This window comes from Gracilinanus agilis, chromosome 1, assembly GCF_016433145.1.
Source record: "Gracilinanus agilis isolate LMUSP501 chromosome 1, AgileGrace, whole genome shotgun sequence".
NCBI classification, from domain to species: domain Eukaryota; kingdom Metazoa; phylum Chordata; class Mammalia; order Didelphimorphia; family Didelphidae; genus Gracilinanus; species Gracilinanus agilis.
This window is the reverse complement of record NC_058130.1, coordinates 77255209-77281081: the sequence shown is the minus strand read 5'-3', so window position 1 is coordinate 77281081 and position 25873 is coordinate 77255209. Positions and strand designations below refer to the sequence as shown.

Here is a 25873-nt window from a genome sequence, read left to right as displayed (position 1 = left end):
ACACAAGCACCCATACCTGGTAATACGGATGGTGCAAAAAGGAATCCGGACAGCCAGCTAAAGCCATTGGTTCTTTCTTGCTTTCTTCAAATTACATTTACTGTGGTACAGCACCTGCAATAAAGACCAGTCGTTAGAAGATGAGGCGAAGAAAAAGCTCATGCTACTTGCTACTCCTAAAAAATTTCTATATGGGGCTAATAAAAATGCCCTGCACCTCCTTTCTCAGTCTTTGGATCCAATACATCTCATTAATCTAAAGCAACTAGAGATTTTATTCAATGATTATGCATTAAATCATATATATTAGAGCAGAGATTCTTAAGCTGGAGGCACCCTAATTTGTTTTGTTTTAATATTTTGATAACTGCCATTAAATATATTTTGGTTCCTTTTTTTATTTCTATATATGTTATTTTTGACCATTTAAAAGAATTATTCTTGAGAAGGGAACCAAAAACTTTGCTAGGTGCCAAAAAAGGTCCATGGCACACAAAAATGATTAAGAGACCCTCACCTAGGGGATGGTCTGGGTTATGGGAAGATTCTGTTGTGAGATGGCCAGTAATGTGGTAATGGAAAAGCAATTTGGAAGGGGCTGTGTGGTACTTGCTCTAGGAAGGTCATTGTCCCTGGCATAAGGAGAGACAGACTTCTAAAACTTAGTACCTGGGTGACCCTGGGCAAGTCACTTAACTCTCACTGCCTAGCCCTTACCACTCTTCTGCCTTAGGATTCACAATATAAAGTACTGATTTTAAGATGAAGGTAAAGGTTATTAAAAAAAAAAGTAACAGATTCATGCCAAAGAAGCCAATTTGGCAATAATACACCAACACCAAGAACAGCATTCCCTACCCACAGAGAACTCTGCCTTCTTGCTGGTGGCATGAAAATTATGCCAAAAATGTTTTGGAATATAAACTAAATTCAAGTATTCATTCAGATCTGAATCAGCCTCCCACAAATCTGAATCTGTTTCAAAATGGTCTCTGGATATAAAGGAAAATTTAAGAAAAAGAAACATCCTGCTTTGGTAAATCTTTTGTAAATCTTTTCTATCCCATTGCCCTTTCTTCAAATCAATTCCCTAATAAATACTAACAGCTAAAATAAATGACTCCAGTCACAAGATAGAAAAAGTGAGCAGCTTCAGGGACATTTCTATCTGACAACAATCTTGGGACATGTCCAGAGAGGTCATTAAGTATAATAAATGCTACGTAGGAGGACTCTAGCAGGCCTTGCTCCAGTAGCATGTAGAAATACCTTTGCTGACATTATCTCATCAATCTTCACAATATTTCTAAGAAATAACAAAACTGAGGCCCTGAGATGGATACTCACAAGGGAAAAAACCAATGGAATTTAGACCAGCTCAGTGTTCTGCCTGGCAAGTCCGTTAAACAATCAATTTATTTATCCTGAATGGTTCTTCCCTAAAATAAAGCTAAATAAAATAAAATAAAGAAATGCCCAAATGTGGAAATTCCATGGGTCAAGAACAACACATGTATTTTCAGTTTTCCAATGTAATGAGCAGTTTTGCTGATTTTTTTTTCTCGTTTCTCTATTTCCTTTTTAAAAAAGAGTATTTGTAATAAGAAGTTAGCTCTCTGGGAGGAGGAAGAGATGGATATAGGGAAGATCTAAGCAATGTAAAAAAAAAAGCAAAAGATAGATCAGTAAAAATTCATCTAATTACAAATAAAAATATGATTAAAATACAGAGAGATGACCTCTTTTAATACAACTGGAATTCCTATTTATGGTACTGTTTTGAAAACTAGAATTTATAGAGGAAAAACAGTGCCTTCTCATTTAGAATACACTTGATTGATCCATAGTTAAAAGCTGTAACTGAAATGTAAAATGTGATGGAGAGATGGATTCTCTTCAGTGCTATCAGGTTTCTTTAATCCTTCCCCATCCCTTTCAACAAGCCTTTTAACCAGCCTTGCAGAACACTCTCTTGCAACTCGAATAATCCACTGTTTTTAATCTATAAAGATCAATGTCTTTATTCTTCTGTGTCTCTTTAGGCTTCAAGCACTTGACACTATTAACATAAAAAGCTGATCCTCACCTTTGCTCTAAAAGATGAATTCAGCTAAGTAATTTTTTTTTCTTTTCTGGCTGTCATAGCTATTGAATCTGTCTTTTAACCTCTAATGAATTTCGCTTCTGAGATATCTCCAAAATGCTGTCATGAACAAAACAACTGCTTGGAGCAAATTTCTGATATCCAGTGTCATGTTTCACAGCATCTCAAGAGAACATATTTGAATCACCTTGTCAGAAAAGAAAAGTTAAAATTTTGCTTAAGAGTAAAATGGCTTGAGGAAAAGTGGGGAGGCAATTTTCACTTTTCTCTTTTTTTTAATGTTTTCATTTTATTTATTTTCCATTTTAAAATGTTTTAATTGCATATTAGTAAGGCATTTTGTCATATTCTTATAAGAATTTTGTTAATGGCTCTGCCTGGATTGGAATAAGATCTGGTTTATTCTTTTTTTTTTTCTTTAAAAAAAATAATAATAACCCTTACAATGGCTTCCAGTAGCTCACTGGTTTGACAGCCAGGCCTAGAAATGGAAGGTGTTGGGTTTAAATCTGGCCTCAGACACTTCCTAGCTATGTGACCCTGAGCAAGTCACTTAGCTCCCTTAACTAGTAACTTAACCCAATTAACTCGCCCTTTTTGCTCTTGGAACCAATGCACAGTATTGATTCCAAGATGGAAGGTAATAATTTAAAAAATAAAACTAAAAACCCTTATTGTCTGCTTCAGAGCCTATACTATCAATTCCAAGGCAGAGGAGTAGGAAAAGGGCTAGGCAATTTGGGTTAAGTGACTAGCCCAAGGTCACATATCTAAAGAAATCTTTGAGGTCAAATTTGAACCCAGGACCTCCAGTCTTGAGGTGAGGTGACCTGATTTATTATTTAACCAATCAAGTATTTATAAACACCTACTACTATATGCCAAGGGCTGGGCTAGGTTATGAAAATACACAAAGGATGAATAATTCTTACTTGCAATTAAGTTTATATTCTAGTGGGGGAGATAGCAAGGACATATAAAAACATATCAAAACATATCCAACACTAAATGGCATCCTGTGAACTATAATTCTGTGACTGATTGCCATTTGTAACTCTTAGGTCTAATTAATGGCTTAAGTAGAAAATTAAGGAGAAAGAGACAGAAAGAACCAATAATCATCAAAGTAATCTAATTACTCTAACATCTATTGATTTTAGAGTAATTATTTAGTTAATTTAGTTAAAATTTAGTTTAGTTAAATTTAGTTAAAAGCCTAAAAAAACAAAGTATTTTAGAAGAAAAAAAAAGTATGCAGATAGAGCTGGAAGGGATTCTGAAGGTCATCTAATCCAGGTGTCAAATGATGAGCTTTGCAAAACGCTCCAATGTAGCTTGAACCAGATTAAACACAATTGGGAAATATTTAGCAAAATAAATAAAAATATGATATAACATAATATTAATTTCTCATTTCCTAAATCAATATGCAATCTGCAGAGATCCATTTCATTTAGAATTTGGTTCCACTGATCTAACCAAGCCCATAATTTTAGAGAAGAAACGAAGGCCCAAAGATGTCACAATGGGTAGATGACAGGCAAAGCTGGCAGATTTGAACTCTGGCCCTCTAAATCCAAAGCCAGCACCTCTTGACTTTTTCCCCAGGCCTTCATTTCACAATGTAGATTGAAGCCAGGTTACAGAGAATCAGAGAGGGGAGTCTCGCTTTGATACACTAGGCATCAAGGATTACTGAAGGCTTTTGAACAAGACAGTGACATGATCTGAGTGGGCCTATCAGATAATAAGTCACAGGCAGAATTCTTTTCAAAGTAGAAAGAAAAAAAGATAGAAGTTGATGAAAGCCTGAATATGGAAGATAAAGGAAGATCCAACAGAGATGATCCCAAGCCTTTAAGTCTAGGTTATGGATGACAAAGACACAGGATTTGAGACGGGTAATTACTTTGGAACCAAAGAAAATTTTTAGATTTAGAAATTCTGACTTTGTGATGATGACAGGACATCCCAATAAAGACATACATTAGAAAGCTGAGTGGGACTGCAATTCAAGTGAGATGAGAGGGAGAATACATAATTTTTTAAAAAGCATAATACTTTAGGATGAAAAGTTTTCATCCCTTATCACAATGATTCTGGACTTTAAGACTTTAAATAAAACTGTCTTTACATGTGGTCTTGGTTTTCTTTCTTTAACAAAGAGTTAACCACCCCCCCCCCAGAAAAGTTAAGATTCAAATAAATTTTAAAGCCTGCTTATTTTTAAGTCACTGGCATTTTTTTCTACTTCTGAACCAGTGGAATTCCCCTCAATTAACCACTAGCAGTTTTTCTAGGCAAGATCCCATAATTTTGCAAAACCTGCTTATTTCAAAAGCAACATTCCTCAGTGTTCTCTGGCTAATCCGCAGGAAATGAGAAAGCAAGAATCATTTAACGCAATGGTTCTTATCAATCACACATATGCATTGAACCCTCAGATGGCAAATCATTTGTCTATGACATGAGATCAAAATTACCCATACCAAATAAAGAAAAACTCACCTTTGAAAGAAAGCCGTCTCAGCCCTATCCTCCCCTTCCTTCTTTTAATCTCACAGTCTCAATTTATTTTAATAAAGATTTCAAATGCTAAGAAAATGTCTTTTAAATTTATCAGTTCAATTTCAATCTGCATTTCAACATAAATTGTATTTCATGTATTCAGTTCTCAAAAATACAATTAAAAATGAATCTTCTAGACTTCTACTGTTTTTCCAAATTAAGAAGAACAATAACAAAGCATCACTCCATCAACACACCCATATCCCTAAGCAAATACATACTGATACACGTGTATATACGCCTACCTCATAGACAGTTACTCTAGTAGCAGACACATAAATCACATAAACAAATTCAATTTATATTCACTACAGACTCACTCACTGTCTTTGGTCTCCATGCTAATCTCTCAAGGTTATAATATAAATAATATAACTTTCCGAATTCTACTTTGTAGTAAAAACAATATTCTGGGGACAATTCTCATGTAGGGAGTAGTTCTAATGTTCTAAACAAGATTTTCTGTATTTTATTCTGGACTGTTGAGATGAAAATAAACCTTCATTTTTGAGTGAAGTAATAAGCAGAAGCAAGAGGACATGACAACAGTATTCAGAGGACACAGACCAAATTCTAGTGTATCTTTGACAAAGGCCAAGATAATTTGAAGGAAAACTACAATGAAAAACTTCAGATCTTGGATCAATGCAATGACTAACTTCAGAGGTCTCACAGTGAAACCAGTCCTATGAGGTGGAAGAATACAGATGCAGAAGGAGACATAGAGAAATTCTGTGACCTGGCCCATAGCATTAAACTATTTTTCTTGACTGTTAATTTGTTACAAGGAAAGATTCTATTGGGAAGAGAGGAATCATGGGTGTGTATACAAGGATTGGAGAGGGGGGTGTTAGTTATGTGAAAAAAAATTATTTAGCACCTACTATGTGCCAACCACTATGCTAAGTGCTACTTTAAAAAAAAAAGACAGCAACAATAAAACCATTTTTAAAAGACCCTTACCTTCTGTGTTGGAATCAATACAAAGTATCAATGTAAGGCAGAAGAGCAATAAAGGCAAGGCAATTGGGGGTAAGTGACTTGCCCAAGGTCACACAGCTAGGAAGCATCTGAGGCCACATTTGAACACAGGTTCTCTTAACTCCAGATCTGACACTCTATCCTCTGTGTTACATAGCTGCCCCAATAATATCATTTTATTTTTTTTATTTTGAATATTTTCCCATAGTTACATATTTCATGTTCTTTCCCTCTCCCCCAAACCCCTCTAACCCCCACCCCTTAGACAACATACAATTCCACTGGGAATAAAACCATTTTAAAATAAAAATCCTCATCAAAATTACTCATTATATTTATATTAATAGTTGAAAAAAGGCAAGAAAAATTGATTTAAGTACAAAAACAAGTCAGGGGCCAATGCTGAAATATTAATTTCGCCTTTGATTTTTTCCTCCTTATATTTAAAGAATTAGATAAATCAAACAGGAGCATCAACCTATTTCTCTGTTCCTCAAACATATACAGTACTGCAAAGGTAAAATGTTTTGCAAGGTCCACCATTTTGAAAGAGTTCAAGTTAATTATGCTGATTGTCTTTTTTCCCCCTTTAAATATCCTTAATGCCTCCACTGAAATCGTATTGTAATATGCAATTGTGGTCTCCAGGGAAGTAGATAAGTTTACCTAATGGAGTACAATTTCTGGCATGCCTTATTTACCAAGTTCAAGTTCCAACTTCCAATGGGCACAAGGACCAGCCCACCTAAATTCTGAAAGCATTATTAAACTAGAAGTGTGGCTACCAAATGATGATCCCTTTTATTCATGTAGACCATGTACTAAGGGGCAAGAGAGGTTAGGACCCAATTCCAGGGAAGGAAATAACCACACCAAGGAAATCAAGAGTCATTTGAAGGACTGAAGGGAGCTCCAAGCCAAACCTTACCTATTACTACCATGAAAAAGCAAATATCAATGGATTCCCCTAGCCCTAGCTCAGTGCACACATATTAGTAAATTCCATAGCTATGGAAACCTTCCCTGTGACCTCTTATTCTATCAATAAATAAGGATTTATTAAATGCCTACTATGTTCCAGACACGATTAAGTGGTAAGATACTGATTCCATGACCCATTGGCTTCCAAGCCCTGCTTCTCAATTAGTGTTTGGGAAGACTCTTTGGGGGAACCAGGTTCTGGAATTTCCCGTGTACCCCTAACTGTGATGCCTGAACCCCCTACTTGTTAAACATCAGGCACCTGCTACCTTGGGAAGGAAATGCAATGGCTCACCCCCTTTTGCTCACAGGAACCTATCTGAATTATCTTTATCTCATTATAAAAGTTATCAATAAAAGCTGGCTCCATCTTGAATCCCTGGCTGATCTCCAGAGATCAATGTATTGCTAACCTGACATACTTTAAATAAATTCCTTTTAACTCTTTTTTTTTCTTGAGTTTTGCCTAGTTAGAGTGAAAACTTGAACAAAGAATTTTCATTTTAACAATAAAGATGAAAAAATACTAGAGGTTTATATCCTACCCAAAGAAGCAACAGGTAGATAAAATAAGCAGATAAAAATATATACAAGGAAAATCAAAAGTAATTAAAATGGGGAGCAGAAGCACTAGAAGCTGGGGGAATCAGGAAAAGATTCTTCTTCTAAGACCCTGCATGAGCTGAACTTAGAAGGACAGTAGGGATTCTCACAGGAATAGATGAGGAGACAGTGTCCCACATTTGTGGGAAAAAGCCTGGGTAAAAAGCTCAGAGATGGGAGAGTGAATGAATGCTATGTGGGAGAACAAGTAAAAAGATCATTTTGTTTGAACCATTCGATTTTAAAAGGGAGCACCATGTACTAAAGACTGGGAAGGATAGGCTAGAATCAAATTATGCATGAGTATGTATTTGTTCCAAAAAGCAGCTCGAGGGCCTGGTGAATTGGGTGTAAGATTTGGAGTCCAGAAGATCCAAATTCTCACTTCATTTCCCATCTGAGCCAATTTGCTCCACCTTGAGCAGCCTGGTGAACCTCAACCCCCAAAGGGACAGACATAATGCTGGCATTCAAGGAGCTTTAGTCCTAAGGCAGTTGGATCCATCATCCTCATCCAGGGAATCCCAGGCATTTGTTACCATTTCTGGGCCCAGAAGGTTGTTTTTAAATGCATTAACTTTTAAAAAACATGCCTCGGACGCTCACTAGTTGTGTGATCCTGGATGAGTCAATTAACCTCTCTATTCCTCAGTTTCCTCATCTGTAAAATAAAGTTAATACTAGCATCTACCTCCCAGAGCTATTGTGAGGCTAACAGTAACAAACCTTAAAGAGCTATATAAATGCTGTTGTGCTTTTATCAGAACAGAGACTCAACCTAAAGTCTATGAATTAAAAAAAATATTTGGATAACTGTATTTCAAAACAATTGGTTGCCTTTACAATTCTGTCTATTTTACTTTTCTGCATTTAAAAACATCATTGTGGGCCCAGCATGGTGACAAATGCCTATGATTCCCAGCTGACGCTAATGGATAGCTTGAGCTTGGGAGTTCTGGGCTGCAGTGGGAATAAAGCCCATGGATGATGAGCACCACGTGTGGTACTCAATGGTGAACTCTGGGAGGGGAGGGACACCAGACTGCTCAAGGTGGAACAAATTGGACCAGATGGGAAATGAAGCAAGTCAAAGTTTCTGAGCCAATCCACAATGGATCTGTCCCATGACTGGTCACTGCACTTGGGGGAGTGGGGAGGGAGAGCCTCGTGGGAAAGAGAGATAGGGAGACCTAGCTTCCAAAAAATAAAACTGTATTATTCTGGGAAAAGGCTCAGAGGCTTCACCAGCTTGCCAAAGGGCTCTGGAATATTATTATTTTTTTAAAGGCAACTAATCTCAGAGGAAATGCTGGAGTTTCTTGATCAAGGGAATGACATGGTCAGATCTAGGCTTTAGGAATATCACCTAAGCAGCCATTTGGAGTATAAAATGAAGATGAGGGTTAGAGAGGGGAGAGATTTGCTCTCACATTTGAAGAGGAGGCATCATATTCTTACCCAGGTTCCCCAAGCAGCAACAACTCCTAAATACAGCCAAATCAGATGGAAATGAAGTGGAAATGTTTAACAAAATAAATAAAAATATAGCATAGATGATGTTAAAATGTTTAACAAAAGAAATAAAAATATAATATAACATAGATGATGTTAAGTTAATGTGCAATGATTTTGACACAACTCATTTATTCAAGAGGCAGCTAGATGGCTCAGTGGACTGAGAGCCATGCCTGGGTTCAAATCTGGCCTCAGACACTTCCTATATTGTGGATTTTAAAATTAATATTCAATATCTCCAAAATATAATATTTATAGATATTTATTAATATTTAACTAGAGAGTTAGAGAACACAGGGAACATTCCCCACTCACTTCATGTGGAAGAGAGAGCTAGAGGGGCGTTACCCAAAACTTATATACAATCACGCAAAAGGGGCAGGTAAACAGAAAGGAAAAAGAATAGTGGGTAATACAAAAAGGAAGTTTGGGTAATGTCATTTTAGGGATTCAAGATTTTCCAACTATACATTATGTGACCCTAGATAAGTCCTTTAACTCCTATTGCCTAGCTCTTACCATTCTTTTGCCTTGGAACCAAAATTGGCTCTAAAACTGAAAGAAATGGTTTAAAAAATAATTTTTTTTAAAAAAGGCTACTGCAATAAACCAGGAAAGGGAATAAGAGCCTGAAATAGAGAACTGGCTTTGTGAATCAAGAGAAGGGGATATTATGAGATATTACAGAGATAAAACTAACTACACAAAAGGAAGAAACCTGAAGAACAGAGAATGAGTTCAAAATCTGGCCTCAGACACTTCCTAGCTGTGTAACCCTGAACAAGTCACTTAATGCTATTTATTCTGCCTTGGAATTGATGCATAGAGTAGTACTGGTTGTAAGATGGAAGGTGAAGGTTTAAAAAAAAGAGAGTGAGTTGAAGGCTGTGAACCACTGGGTGGCTAGAATGTGAACCCCAATTTACAGAGAGGATGCTCTGAAGTTCTTGCTCAGGATCACACAGTTCTTAAGTGTCTGAGGTTGAACTGGAATCCAGATCTTTCTGCTTGGAAGTCCACACTCTATCCAGACAACCTAAGACTCAGAAAAACGATTCCCAAGAGAATAATGAACTCTGTTAACTAAGAATCCAGGTCCTTTCCGATATGCTTGCACAACCTTCTGAGGGGGCAAAAGCATACCTTACAGAACCTCCAAGAAAGTCCCCTGCCCCAAGGCAGTGTAGACAGATGAGAGAAATTGCATCTAAATCTAGGAGAAAGAAACTCAAGTCCTCTTGTTAATCCAATTGAGCAGGTTCTGAGGATTTTAAAAAAAAATTAAGTTTTAATACTCCTCTATGAAGAAGCTACCAAGTCTAACTTCAGTCCCAGAGGATTATCTGTGACAGTTGGTTGTCTATGTCTGAAGCACTCTCTGACCCAGTGACCTGGAGACCTCTCCAAGCTGGATATATTCTACTCCATGCCCCTTTCTTGGAGGCCTCGACCCTCCCACCTTCATCTACCCCTGACACCTATATTCTGCTCTGATCCTTACCAGCCTAACCTTGACTAACTCCCTAGTACCTTTCCCCTGACTCCCTCTGGTCAGCAATGACCTTTCCCCCTCAGGCCTTGAATATCATTTTCTGTTGTAACTCCCTATTGTATTTATCATGTGATAGTGTACATTATGGCTCTCTTCACTCCTTTTTTATCTCTCTCCCTCCCACAAGACAGTAAGTTCCCTGAGGGCAGCAGCTCCGTATCTTCACCAGAGATGTACAGCATTCCAGACAAAACTAATAAATGCATGTTTTATTTGTTGCCCAACAGTCACCTGTTCCAACTTATACCCACATATTACAGAACAACTGCCTACACTAGCAGGACTTCAAGCCAGTAAGCCCATACCCCAAGGCAAAGACCTGGTGCCATCTTGGTTCTCCTGAAGGCTCCTAATAGGAAACTGATCCTGAGATGCTACCATTGTGGACTCTGGGGAACTCATCTTGGTTTGCTGCTGTCTTGAGCTATAATGTATACTGTATTAAAGATTCTACTCTTCGCTCTAACTCTTAAAATCAACTTCCAACCAAAAGGGAGCAAAATCCTGACCTTGTTCATGTGGAATGGAGAAATAAGCAGGAAATTAAACCATTAAAACAAGGAATTACACAGAGAAACAATGTTTAGGATTTTACTGGAGAAAGACTAGAAGTTTAAAAAAAAATACTGGTCAGGCTATGTTCCACTGGAATTCCTTGTGATATCAAAGCAGGGCAAAGAAGGGTCTTAGCAGGTAAAAGGGATCCCTGTGGCAAACTTCTGAAAGGCCTGGACCAGACTTACACTGAATAGGAAGATGTGGGGGAAAGCAGGGTTCTCTTTGCTAACTGTATCATTGGAGGGAATGCCCACATCAGTGAGACCTCAGTGCCATTTGGGTATCTAATAAATCCCCTGGTAACTTTGGGTTGTATATTAACCCTCTGAACTATTTTAGGTTTCTTAAAGGAATCTTTGCTTTTGAAATACCAATAATCATCAAACTTGAGGTAGCAGAGAGCAAGGATTTAGGCACTCAAATATGCAAAGTGCCTAGAAATTCTAATGTGTGAAATAACAGAAAAAAAAATTCTACCCATAACTGTAGAGGTTCCCAGTGTTTCACCATCTGCAGAACAATGACAAAAGGAGGCTGCCTTGAAATCAGATAAGAGCAAACTGACAAGTTTTCAACCATTAAACATTACCAACTTCATTTTTTCCACATCTGGTAAATCTTTTACGTGAAAAAGAAAATCTACTCAGCAAACAATGTGCTTATAATATGAAGCATGGGGATTATTTTCTAACTTGTCACTGAAGCATAAGATTTATTTGATGAATCCTCAAATTCAAATCAAGCTTCAGACATATACCAGCTGCGTAACCCTGGGCAAGTCACTTAATTAACTCTACCTCAGTTTCCTCATCTGTCAAATGAACTGGAGAAGGAAACAGCAAAACACTCAAGTATCTTCACACACACACACAAAAATGAAGTTATAGAGAGTAATACATGACTGAAAAAAGGAAAAGAAAAAGAAAGAACTCGCCCACCACATAAAAGCTTTCAAAATGAGACTTTCAAAAGCTAAAATCTACCTCCCTTCCCTACCAAAACCACATAACTCTAAAGTCACAGGTAACTAGCATCATATCCATAGCTCATCTTTACTTCAGCTTCAGATTAGAAATTTTTTTTTAAGTCATAGGCTTCTTTTTAGACCAACGATCAATATGCTAGGATTCAAAACACCACAAAGTATATGTACACAAAGTTAAAATTAAACATCATGGCTTTTAAATTCCTCATGCGGTTTAGGCTCCTTAGATGCAGTACTCTCTGGTTTGCATTTGACTTGGAAGAACCCTTTAAACGAATTCTTTTTAATTATGAAAGAAACCTGAAAAGAAACCCTGGTATGCTTCAGTTACACACTGATTAAAATGTTCTAGCATGAAGGTAGAACACCCCTGCTTACTATTAATGCTGATGACTTTGGGTTATTATAGAATTCTTTGAAGTAAGCAGGAATGAAAGGGAGAGGAAGGACAAAGAATGAGTCTAGTAAATATTCATTCATTCCAACTCGAGGATCTATTTATTAGGTGGCAAGACACAGGTCTAAGCATTGTATAAGGAGCAGGATTCAAGGAACGGTGGGGAACGACATAAAACTTGACCTCAATGAGCTCATGGTATAATACAGAACAGATCTCTTCTTCCAGGGCTCATCAGAGACATCCATTCAAAGCTGAAAGGGGACTTAAGAGAACTCACCAAATCCTTTTCCACACTGCAGTTTATAGATGGGAATCTGAGGCTTAGAAAAGTAAAGTGATTTATCCAGAGTCACACTTAGGTAAGTGCCTGAGGTAGGATTGGAACTTAAGAGCATTCTGACTACAAGTTCAGTACATTATCCACTTTGCCACCAAGTCGTTGCTCGTGCACTGGCCATTCCATCCAAATTGGCCTTGTTGTTGACCTCAGCAAATAATATTCCATTTGCTAACTCCACGCCTTTGTAGAGGCTAATGGAAGGTGCTTCCTTCTCACCTCACCTACTCTTAGAATCTTCAAGGTTCAGCTGAAGTGCCATATTCCATAAAAAAGCTTTTCCTGATTCGACCTGTTAGTGCCCCCTTCAAAAAAAATGTATTTTGTATCTATTCTACACATATGATCCTTGTACAACATTCCTGTCCTGTGCCTAGCAAAGTGTAAATGTAAGCACTTAATGTTTGCTAAATAAAAGTAAACACTCACTGAGACAGAGATTTTTCATTTTTTTTAAAAAGGTATCCCCCACTAATGAGAATCAGTCTTAATTCTCAAATTCTCGTTTAAATCCAATAATCTACAATAATGCCAAAAAAAAAATTTAAGTCCTATTCTTACCTGTTTGTTTTTTAAACTCTTACCTTCTGTCTTAGATTCCATACTAAGTATTAGTTTCAAGGCAGAAAAATGGTATAAGCTAGGCAATTGGACAGCTAGTAAACATCTAGGGCCATATTTGAACCCAGGACCTCCTCTTTTCTCTAGGGTTGGATCTCAATCCACTGAACCATCTAACTGTGCCCCACCACCACTCCCATTCTCTTCATTTTATAGATGATGAAGCTGAGGTCCAGAGTTGAAGTGGATTGCCTAGTCACATCACTAATAAGCATCACAAAGGAGATTTGAATCAAGATCTTCCTAACTTGAAGTCCACCACTCTGTCCACTGGCTATGATGCTTCTCTTCATTGTAAAATCATTTAGGATCAACAAAGAAAAGCATCTCTTTCCTTTCGAGTTTACAAATAAGTTGGAAGGTAAGTTTTAAGCTTTTCATGATGGCCTAAATAAGCACAAAATAGCTCAGATCTATGATGGAAGGAGTGAATTTTTAGAATGTGCATTAAAATAATTATATATTTGTTACTGCTCAGAGTTAAAACGCTTGTTGTCTCTCTTTCAATAAGTCAGCCTCCAGGGTCTGTTTTTACTGATGGTCATCTCTAACAGGCACTGTCATCTTCTTATTCTAAACAATCATAAATGGTTTCTGCATTTGGGGACCCTTTTTGTATTACTTATTTGCACTCCCAACTCACTCCCCTTTAGGAACAATGGAGATTTGGGGTAATTGGGTCTAATTGGTGTCTAAGGAACAAGAGGAAACAGACAATACTCCTCTTCCCCCCCAAAACTGGGAAGTAAATTGATGACTCTGGTCTCATCAATATGGTATTCTAACCTAGTTATACAGCATAGCAAAAATATATATATTTATCTGTTTGTTTGTTTTTTTTTTAATTTAATGAATTGAACACATTAGTGACTTTTGGCCCATAATGAAGCATTCTAAATAAACCTTTATTTAGCTATATGAACATAAACAAATCATTTCAAGTCTCAATTTTTAACTACAAAATAGGAATGATACCAACTACCCCACAATCCAAAGTCCCCATGATGGCACTCTAGAGAAGTCTGCCCTTTCCCCTTCAATACCTTTTAAATTCCAAAAATGGATCAAAATAACCCCTCACTTCTTTCCACTTGATTTTCTCCTTGAACTGGAATCCAAATTGCCATTGCCCAAAATCTGAGCCTCTCAGAAATTTGAATCAAATAATTTTCATTAAAGTCCTTATAAATTTGGTCATATTAAAGGTTTCCTAATTTATATCTTAAAGGTGTTTTATTAACAATAATCAATCTCTAGTTAATAGAAAGAATGTTTTAAGAGAAGATGCTGGGATTTCCTCACCCTGACTCTCTCAGCCCTCTCATATTAGAGAAGAAAAGGAAGAAATGGGATTCCCCTGCCTGTGCTCTGGGAGAAAAACTTTTGCTCTCTATCTGGTTTCTGGAAGGAGGTAAGTAGAGTAAGATGGGCTGAAGACAAAATCATAAGTAGCCTCGATTTGACCTTGATATTGCTTCATCATCTAAGTGTCTCCTCCACGAATTCTACTTTAATTTATGAGTCAATATTTAACAAGTCTATTAATTCTATTACAGTACTTAAATGTTATTGATGAAAACTAAGACCATCAAAATGATCCAATCCGGCGTCTAATTTAACATGAACGTTGAACAATTAATCAAAGAAGTAGTTATTATATGCCCACTGTGTGCTGCAGTGGGTGCTGGGGATACAAATATAAAAATGAATTAGTCCCTGCCTTTCAGGAATATGTACACATAGAAGTATGTAAAAATTCAATACCAACTTATGTATGAGTGACCTTTTGTTTTGTTTGGGGGGGGGCACTAATAAATGAAGAGAATTCAGGACATTTAGGGCTCATTCAAGAATGGTGCTCTGGCAGAATGAGATGTGTGTGTTTCAGGTTATATGGGATTTTTCTAAGTCTCCATGTAATTCAAATTTGATTATATATGCATATAAATATATATGCACATAGATATGAATACATAGGCATATATTTCTGGATATGTAAAGGAATATACCTACAGATCTGTGTAGTCAGTGTAGATTGGTATAGAAAACTCTCAAGGAGGCAACTGTTTCTCTCACTGCAAAACAGCTACCCTGCAATTTATGGTCTTATAATGATATTAAAATGGCAACACTAAATAGTAATCCAACTCTGATTCATTATAATGAACAATCTCAGTCCTGGAGAGAGAGTGAGGAACACCACCTTGCGCCTCTAAGTATGAGAAACAGGCACACTATGGCCACAGAAAGTGGTGCAAAGTGTCCTCCAAGGTCATGATGGCAGTTGGTTTTGCTTAAATATTTTTCTTAGCTCCCATGCGAGATTTTGTACTAGGGATTCCTGGCTAGCTACATAAATGACCTCTGAAGTCCTTTCCAACTGAGATGCAGTAATCTAGTGATATAGTCCAAAATATCCAATGTAGCACTTTTCATAGTAGCAAAAAAATGGAAACCAAGCAGATGCCCGTTTATTGGAAAAACTGCTAAAGAAATGTGGGTACATGGATGTACAAGAATGATCAATTTGAAAAGATATAAAACTGATGCCCAGCGAAATAATAACTACAAGGCTGAAAAAACAACAATGAAGCAATGTGTTGTATGAAATCATAATCACCTTGCTCAACCCCAAAGAAGAAATATGAGAAGGCAATTCCTTTCCTGCTTTGAAGAAATGGGGAGACTATGGGTGTGGAACACTGTATAAAATGTCAAATTTGATTGATGTACTGGTTAGAGTTTTTTTTAACTGTTCTGTATTTTAATTTTTTGTTATAGGGAATGTGAAGAGAAGAGATCTACTGGGAAATGTACAAGATATAAAAGCAAAATACTGTAAGAAAAAAATTAAATGTTTTTCTTTATTACAAGGGAAGGTAGAATAAGATGATGCCATGTTAAGGGGGAATTGCTGGTGTTAAAAGAAAAAAACAATAATAAAACTTGTTTTAAAATTAATTTACTTTAATGTTTTCATTGATTTAAGTTTCTTTCAAAAAGAAATTTAATATACCCTCCTACCTCAAGAAAAACATGAATTTGTCCAAATGTGTTTAGATGATTTTTTTTCCTTATTCTGTTTATATAGGATTTTTTCCCTTGAAATAGAAAATAGGAAGGTAGACTGTATTCTAAGGACACACTTGAAAAATACACATAGTATGTAAAAATCCAATTTTCTATGCAGAAGATTTGATTTCTAATTACATTTTGACTTCTAACTTGTATTTCCCTCCTAACTCTTTGTAAGCAATAAAATTGTTATAAAGAAAAAACTAAATTAAATTAATTTGCTTGAAGGCTATACCACCAAAGAATGAGATATGTTGTCTTACAATGTTATAAAGATTTCAAGTATGGACCTTGTAGTAGAATTTATATCTGTTATTTTAGGACAGGGCAGGATGCCAAGGAAATATGTGGTGGAATAGAAATGTTCAATTTTTTTTGGCCATAAACACTGTAAAACTATTTATTAAATTTAATTTTACAAATGAAATTATTTTTATTTCATATACTTATGTCAATATTATTTTATATGTATTGCATATAATTATAAAAGCATATAAACATTTCTATTTTATTATTAATTAGAATTGTTTTGATAGCTTATTAAAATTATTTTATATAGTAATAATTTTGTATATTTTTATATAGTAATTTTATATAGTAATAAAATAAATATAAATTTATTGCATGGTTATTAAAATTATAAATAATAAATTAAATCTATTAAATTAATAAGGTGAGATCTATATAGGCAGAAGGAGTACACATACTGATAAAATTATAGATCCTAGAAGTACTAATATGGATATGTATATCTGTTCACATATGCCCATGTGTTTATGCTCATATGTAGCAATTCCCACTCCAGTCGGGTGTTCTTCCTTGCCTAACCTTTTCTGACTTGAGCTTTACCATGCTCTGGGAACTGTTCTGGCCCAAAATACGGAAGACTTTGCCCTCCACTGTTCTTGGCTCCATACCATGTTCTATTCTCCTTCCTGGTACCTCATGTCTAATACGTAGATGCCTTCCCTGTATCCTAGACACAACTCATGGCTTTTGCCCACCATCTTCCAGTGTTCATTTTAGCCCTAAAATTTGAACTCTTGAATATTTCAAGTTGCTCCCTATACCTAGAGAGCATTCCTGCTTCTCCCCTTACCTTAGCTGACTTCTCTGCCCTTAACCATCTGTGTTCCTGATTTAGGGTACCTGCCAGACCCTCCTGGTGCAGCCAAACTAAAGAGTATCTGTGCCTCCTCCTCTGTCCTTCTAGGACATCTTTCCTCATGTTCCCCCTCTCCAGAAGAGGAATGCTACACTGAACCCATGATATTATCTTCAAAATTTATATCTCCTCAACTTTATTTGCCAGTATCCCAAACCCTTCTTTGATTCCCAAATATCACCCTTTTAATCCAAACCATTTTGACCTTGGCTCTTTCCACACAACTGCCAAAATGATTTAATAAACTTGAATGTCTAGTTGCCTCTAGAATCAACTATAAACACCTCTTTGGGGCATTTAAAATACTTCCTAATCTGGCAGCGACCAATATTTTATTTTATTTGTTTATTGTACATTATTTCCCTTCACACTCAAACTGGTCAAACTGGTCTTTCACACAAAGATGTTCCATCTTCTGTCTCCATATCTTTTGCAAAGGAGATCCTCAAAGCCTTATAATATGCTCCCCCTTACCTCCATCTCACAGAAGCCCCACTTTCCTTCAAAATTCACCTCACACAACTTCCTTTCCTGATCTCCCATTTCTTAAACACAATAAAGTTTCTCCCCAAAACAAAGGTCTACCTTTTCTGGAGAAACAGAGATTTAAATCCAGACTTTCACATTATTAATGAAATCAGAAAGCAAAAGCAAAACGTTATAGTTAAATGAATAGATATCTGGCTTGCGGGTTCTCCTGGAAGCATTAAATAGATGCTTATTACTATATGCATCTATTTTATTACTTTTTATTTTATTATTTATTATATTAAATAGGTGCTTATTATCAAGCACCCAAGACAACATGACACCTCCGTTTCATCGGATATTTGGTCAGCGTTCACAAGAAGTATCTACAAAAACACCACCTTGAAAATAATAGCAATTTATTCACCAACATTCACCAACAGAAGATGAAGATAGAAACAAACTCTCCCAAAAACTTGACTAAAACCCTCTAAGTTAAAACTTAAGAGAATTACATCTCAGTGACTTCAATGTAAAGTTGAGCATAGGCACTGATGGTTAAAAACATGTTGGAAAATACTACTAAGAAATAAGGAGTATTATAAATAAGCCTCATAACATATAAATCATGAGTAATTTCTTTGAGATTTAATAATCTCTGGACAAGGCTAGCACCAAATAACATAAGATCATAACACAATAAACTGCTTATATTTTAAAAGACAGAAAATAATTCAATCCTGATATGAATCATTCCTAAATCAGTTGTCTACTTACACAGTAGGAAAACCAAATTATGTTAGAGTAAAAATCAAAATTAATAAAAAGTAAAAGAACAAAAATTTTTAAAAGAGTGTAGAACTAAAATGCTTATAATATGAATTATTTAAACAAATTACCAATGCTGGAAAACGGGAAATGGATGGAGGAAAAGACATCAGCACTGAGCATAACAAATGCTTTTAACTTTTTGAAATATAAACCGACATGAGGTTTTACTGAGAATTTGATTATTATCAATACTTTCTCATAAATAAGAAAAGAGTTTAAAGAAAGCTTAATTAGACACTCAATTAACAAAGTCATCCCAGGAGTATTTAAAGATAACATGGGCTAAAGAACAAATGAAAAAATAGGAAAAAATAAACAATGATTTTTTAAAATTTACTTTTGCATTTTTTTAATGTTTTGATATGGTACTTAACAAATATCAAATAAAATCAACATTTCCACATAAACAAAACAGAGTAGAAAAAAGTTTATTCATAAAATCACAAATCTATATTACATATAACTTATTTTCTTCTTAATTATATCATAAATTCAGTCTTCAAAACTGTCCAACTTCAACCATTAACTTCAGGATTTCTTTAAGTTGTCCTCTCAACATTTTAAAATACTTTAATGATTTTTTTTGGAAGGAGGGAGAAATCTTACTGTTTCCTTTTTCCCCGCCCCCCAAAAAAAAACCTAAAAGAAAAAACCAGTCTATCTGCTTCACAGGCAATAATATTCCATTACAATCATATCCCACAAGTTGTCCTGCCCTTCTCCAATGGAAGGGTATCTTTTTAGTTTCTTTGCTATAACAAGAAAGACTGCTATAAACATTTTTATACATCTGTCTCTCTCTGATGTCCTTGGAGTACAGACTTCATAATGGTACAGTTGGGTCAAAAAGTATGTACAGTTTAGAGACTTTTTAAGCCTAGTTTCAAAATACCTTTCAGAATAGTTGGACCAATTCAAAGCACCACCAAGAGTGCATTTATGTGCCTGTTTTCCCACAACTCCTCCAACAATTCTCCTTTCCTGTCAGTTTAAGTGAAGATTTTTATAATAAATTCTTTTCACCATCAAGGAGAATGAGGCTACCATATTTTGATTCTAACAACACAGTCTCAGATGTGTGTACAAAAGCACTAAAGAGGACAAAAATGGGGAAAGCAGATAGACTGGATTAAGTATACACAGAAGAGAGGTCTGTGCTAAAGGCAATTTTAAAGGCTTTAAGGGATTAATTCTCAGCGGCTGAAGGAGGGGAAGATGTCAATGGTGTGGAAAAACAAAGTCAGACCTTATTATAACCAAAGAAAGAACAACTGAGACAACGTTAATAACTACTGACCTATGTGCCTGCTTTCCCTCATATATAAATTTTTTATGAGAATAATCTATACACAGACTGAGTGATGAAGATTTTAGAAGGGAATAAGTAAGCAAGGTCTTGACAAGTGATATTCCGCGGCAAATCACTTCTTGACCATCACTCAACCTGAGGGACTTGGAGAATATAAAATCCTACTGAGTTTTTTTAATTGATCATAAAAAGACATTTGATTCCGACGAGGAAAATGTTCCCCCTGAAAAGCCTCTCCAACACCTACAAATAAGAGGTCTTTTCAGTGTATGTCAATAATATATGATTCCTTGAAATATATAATAGTAAGAGATAACTTTGTGCAACAATCATCATTGTTAAAATATCAAACCAAACAAAAACATCTGTTTCCCACTGTCATGGAAAATGTTCAACACAGCGTCATCCCAGGCTGAAGACAAACTAGACTGTCTATGGATGGTTTGCAAATAATATTGTGTTGACCTCATTAAGCTCCAGAATTCTGCAGAACTTCCTAAATGATATATACACGTACTAAAAATTTGGGCCTAATTAGATACCCAGGAAAACCCAAGAGAATAAATAATGTCCGTTTGTCGAGGTTACAAATTGCAGTTGGATGGACAAACTTTAAAGTGCATTTATTATCACTATACCTAATTTAGAAAGATATATAAATAGACAAGGAGGTTTAAAAAAATAAAAATTGAAAAAAAGCCAAACAGGCTGAATTCCTTCAGGGAAGTTCTTCTGTGACTCTTAAGTTTCTATCTATAAACAATTCCCATCAATTTAATACCAATATTCCACTGATGGTGATATAAAAAGTATGCCATGAGATAAATTTTTTTAAAAGTTGTCAAGTACCAAGAATAAGAAAAAATAGTCAGATAGTATATGTATACACTCTATTGGTATCCAGGACATGTCAGAAGAACTCTAGGAAAGCCTTCTATCCATTGGGTATTCCCCTCCTCAACCTTGATAATCTCATGAGAAGACATGAAGGAGACAACATGGAGGTCAGCGTGGATGAGATGTTGGAGAAAACACCCACATCAGTAAGATCACAAATCTATTCAAATATTAGAGATATTCCCCTGGTATCTACCAACCTACCAAACTCCTACTTGGGATGATAACTGAGATATATTTCCACCAACTATGGTTTACTTCATTATGGTGAGGAAGAACCAGTCTAACTGAAAGAGCATTCCTTGTACTTCACATTAAGGCTTATTTAGAAGACCTTCATTCAAATCCAGTTCTGTTCTTTATTACCTACATGACCTTGAATGATATCTGGGATTGGTGATATTATCCCTCCTCCTACTGATCATCAAATTTCTACCCAAAAGTAGGAAAGTAAAACTCCACGAAAGTGGATTTAGTTTCAATTGTTTCTCTGCCAAAAGGTTGCTGATTAGGCTATTAAGAAGATACTGAGGTTTATCCCTTTGAAGAAATGCTCTTATCAAATAATCTTAAAAGAAAGAAAATATCTACCAGGTCTGATGAGCCAAGTAGGTCTTTAAAGGAATAAAAAGAGAAAAGGAGGTGGGAAATTTTTCTGCCTTTTTAAAATGTGCTCTTTAAACACTCCGAATACTTGCCAAAAATTAAAATAGTCTGAAACTTCAAGCAATCTCATCTTCACTCATAATAAGTTTTTCATTATAGATTTTAAAAAGACCTTTGGCAGCATAAATGAACAAATAGATCCAAGTGGCTTAGAGGCCTCAAGGAAAAAAAAAGACATTTTCGTACAACCCAGAAATTGCCAAGTCCTCAGGCTCTAGGATAAACTTCTTCCTTTATGTTTCAGTCAAAACATCCCCCTTCCCAACTTTTCTGAAGGAAGCCAGAAGGAATTTTGAGTACAATTACACTAACAATTGAGTACACTAAATTTCATTCAAACAGTTATTAAGTGCCTACTATTAGGAAAGCACTCTAATAGGCATTAGGAGAGATAAACAAGATAAATAGAGACCTGACTTTCACTGATAAATAGTAACATAGGTAAATAATAACTAAACACAGAATATGTTTAGTAAAGAAGACAGGTAGCTTAGGTGGTACTGTATCCAGGGTATACTTAACTTAGAAGTTGGAAGATCTGAGTTTAAATTCTGCTTCAGGCAATTATCCCTTTTGTGGACAAGTAATTTACCCTTCCTCAGCCCCAGTTTCTTTATCTGTAAAATGGGGGAGGGGGATGGGAGGGGTAGGAGAGGACACCTCACTGATCTCAAACATCATTTTCAGCTCTAAATCTATGATCCTATGGGGAAAAATAATTAAATAAATAAAGATAAACTGCTCTGAGATATTAGATAAAGGGGAAATTACTTCTAAATTATAGAGAATGAGGAAAGGCTTCATGGATGTTATCTGACAAGAGACGGGTGAGCTGTGAAAAAGAAGCAACAGTGTAAAAGCAGAAAGACAATAAAGACATCTCTTCAATTAGACGATAAACAAAGCAATTTGGCTGAAGGGGGAAAAATTAATACATTTTTGGTTGACTTAAGGACAAGTCAGTGATAACGCTGAGAAGATGCACTTGAGTATCTGGAGGAACAACTGTAATAAGTGCCCATGGCAAATATAATAAATAACTATTAATAATAACTCACATTCATAAAATATTTTAGATCTGCAGAGTGCTTTATATATGTCATATCACACATGATCAAAGAAGCACAGATCTTTCAGTTATTTCAGTTGTGTCTGACTCTGTGATCCCATATGGGGTTTTCTTGGCAAAGATAATGAAGCGGTTTGCCATTTGCCATTTTCTTTTTCAGTGAATTAAGGCAAATAGAGGCTAAGTGATTTATCTGAGGGGAAAACAACCAGTTGAGTTTTTAGACATGTTGGATTCGTCCAATCAAGGAGTTTAAAAAATGCAAATCAGCAGCTCATTTTAAAAGTCAGTGATGGAGATGGTGTCCTAAACCCTCAGCACCTAAAAATTCTGGTTATTCTTAGGAATATGAGACAACAAAGCACAAAAGTGATGTGGCACTTCTCTTAAATAATCATCATTCACTGAGCTTTGTGAGAAATAGAGGCTAATGGTTAGGAGATACCCAATCTTTACTGATAAAGAATTACACAGAGTAGATTAGTAAAGAAAAAAGGTAGTTAGGAAGCACTGTATCCTGAGTGTACTTGAAGTCAGAAGACCTGAGTTCAAATCCAATATTTTATCCAGTCCAAAAAATTAGCAAAGATGGCTTAATCCAACCCCTTTACTTTTCAGATGAGGAAAGTAAGACCTAGCCAAGTGAAATGTCTTATCCAGTGTCACAAAGGCAATAAGCAGAGAGGCTATATTTGAATCTAAGTCCTTGAAGACTCCAGAATCAGTTCTCTATCCCACTGCTGGTGAAAAGCTAATTAAGAATGTATCAGGCTTTGATACAGAAATTAACAAAGGATTAAGAGGTAACTTTTCAAAAATAAAAAATAAAAACTTAAAAAGAATAAAAAAATTTTCCCCATAAAAAATGCATTCTGGAGCTATATCATGATCAGATAAGGGAAAAGGGAAGAAAGAGGGGAGGGTCAGAAAGAGACAGAAAAAAGCCAAAATAACAAAAGTTTACTATCTAGCTGCTATTTCTTATATCAAATTGTTCTTCCCAGATCTCTCCCTCCTGTGCTTTCAATTCCAATTCCTCAGCCACTTTATGTTGGAAACAAGACCTAAGAACTGGCCCAGCACTGTACCAGAACAAACAACACAAGTATCTGTTATTAAAGATTATATGCCCAGTGCTGGACTTAATAACCTTGATTTCCACCCCAATTCGTTTCTATGATCTATCTCACTACCCAGAACTTTTAGGACTTGTCATCACCAAAAACAGGGCTTTTGTACCCATCTGAATGGCCCGTCACAGTGCATTGTTCAACCTCCATAACTCCAACTATGATAAACCCACTAGATTATAAACTTCTTGAAGAGCAAAGACTATATTCTATTTATGCATTATTTATTAGTGTACCCGTCACCATCCCCCACTACTAACACCCAGCCCTTGAACACAAAAGGTATTTACTAAATGTTACTTGAATTGAATAAATTAGGTTGTGAAGCTCCCAGAATGCAGGGACTATCTTCTGACTCTTTTCATATTCTTACAACTTAGCACTGTGACTAGCAAAAATAGGGCTTAATAAAGGTTCACTGACCAACCTATTGGCTGAAATAAAAAATAGAAGACTTGGGTTCAAAACTGGCTCTGCTTTACCTGGGCTTCAGTTTCTTCATTTGTAAACTGAGGAGGATAGGTTAGATGACTCCTAAAGACTCTATTAGCTCTAAAATCTGTGATTCTATAGAAAAACCATCTCAGAAAATCTGCCTAATATCTTGAAATGGACAGACAAAGGCAAAGACCCCTCCACACACTGGACATTAGAATACTTATGGGAGGAGCTCCTCTCCAAATTGGTGCCCAAGCTGTTTGCTTCTAAAGTTCTTCACAGTATAACCTGATGGAACTGCTTGTCAACTCTGGGAGCAGGGAGGGTAGAGGGGAGGGAGACAACATGAATCATTTAATCATGGGGGGGAAAATAAAAAATTAAAAAACAAAACAAAGTATTAAAGTTCTTCATAACCTGGTCCTTTCTCACCTTTTCAAAGCTTATACTTACTCCCTCCATATACCCAGCTCCATTTGACTCCTTGTTCCATTCACAAGACACTCCATCACCTCCATTTCCCATCACTTTGCCCTCATGTCTAGAATGCTCTCCCTTCTTCGTCTCCTTGCCTTTTCTTCATGATTCACCTCAAATCTCACTTCTACAACCTCCAAGACACTAGTGCTATTCTCTCTCAGGTTACCTTCCATCTAAATTATCTACCAATTTACATGTAGTCTCTTCCATTAAAATGTGAGTCTCTTGAAGGCAGGGATTATTCTGCGTTTGTTTACTGAGTAGGCACTTAATAAATGCTCGTTGGCTAAAAAAAATAAAAATAAATGTTGGCTGACTATAGTAGGGAGAGAGAGCAGTTTTGTAAAACTCCCTCCAGCCAAGGCTTCTTTAACCCCATTCTATTCTCTTCTCATCCAGAGAAGAATCTGAGCATGAGGAAATAAAGGTGAGAAAAGAAAGAAAAAGAGAGACAAGGCTGGGATAATTCTCTTCTGACACACATAGCCTAAAGAGGACTGAAGGAAGTGGTAGAGGGAATAAACATTTGGTTGTGTATTCTTTATCAGTCGTCCTGTCTTCTTAAAGAAAGCTCTCCTTTATAACAACATATTGGCTAAGAAAATAAAGATATCTTACCAGTAACGGTTTTGTCCAGTCTGATTAATAGGTTGTCTATCCTCACTTGCCTGGGTGAAACTGGAGAACAATCAAAACTGCCAATCACTGGGACATCTGTTCTTAGGGACGAGTCCACTCCCAAATACCATCTCAGGAAACTCCAAAGCTGAAAAATTAAACAAGTCTTCACTGAACTCATTTTCTGCTACTGAGAGAAAAGTTAAAAAAGAAGACATTTGTAAAAGGACTAATTTAAGAAGATTTCCGACAGAGCAACAAAAAAAAAAAAAAAAAAGAAAAAGAAAAAAAAGAAAGAGAAAAGGAGAGAGAGACAATCAACTAGAAACAGGGTTCTGGTTGCCATGTCAACTGATTACAGGAACAAACTCCAAAGAGACCAAAAGAGAGATATGCCCCCTCCCCCATTCACTGAAAGCACTTCTGCCATGTCTGAAAAGCAAACTAAGCCTAAAGAAGGAGGATTGTTTTCTTGCCATCTCCAACACATGGCCACTCTCCTTCCCTTTTCCAAAATTCTGC

General features: G+C 36.1%; 1 protein-coding gene across 2 annotated transcripts in view; it reads right to left on the bottom strand.

Moving 5' to 3' along the window:
• Positions 1 to 25496, bottom strand: part of GRB10 (growth factor receptor bound protein 10) — a 217748-nt gene extending 192252 nt beyond the window's left edge. For both annotated transcript variants that reach the window (XM_044671364.1, XM_044671442.1), the window contains exons 1-2: positions 25352 to 25496; positions 17 to 114 (exon numbers count right to left, since the gene is read on the bottom strand). In XM_044671364.1, the coding sequence (XP_044527299.1) occupies positions 17 to 67 (51 nt within the window). In that variant the 5' untranslated portion in view covers positions 68 to 114; positions 25352 to 25496. The remainder of the gene's footprint in view (positions 1 to 16; positions 115 to 25351) is intronic.
• Between the last annotated feature and the right edge of the window lie 377 nt (positions 25497 to 25873).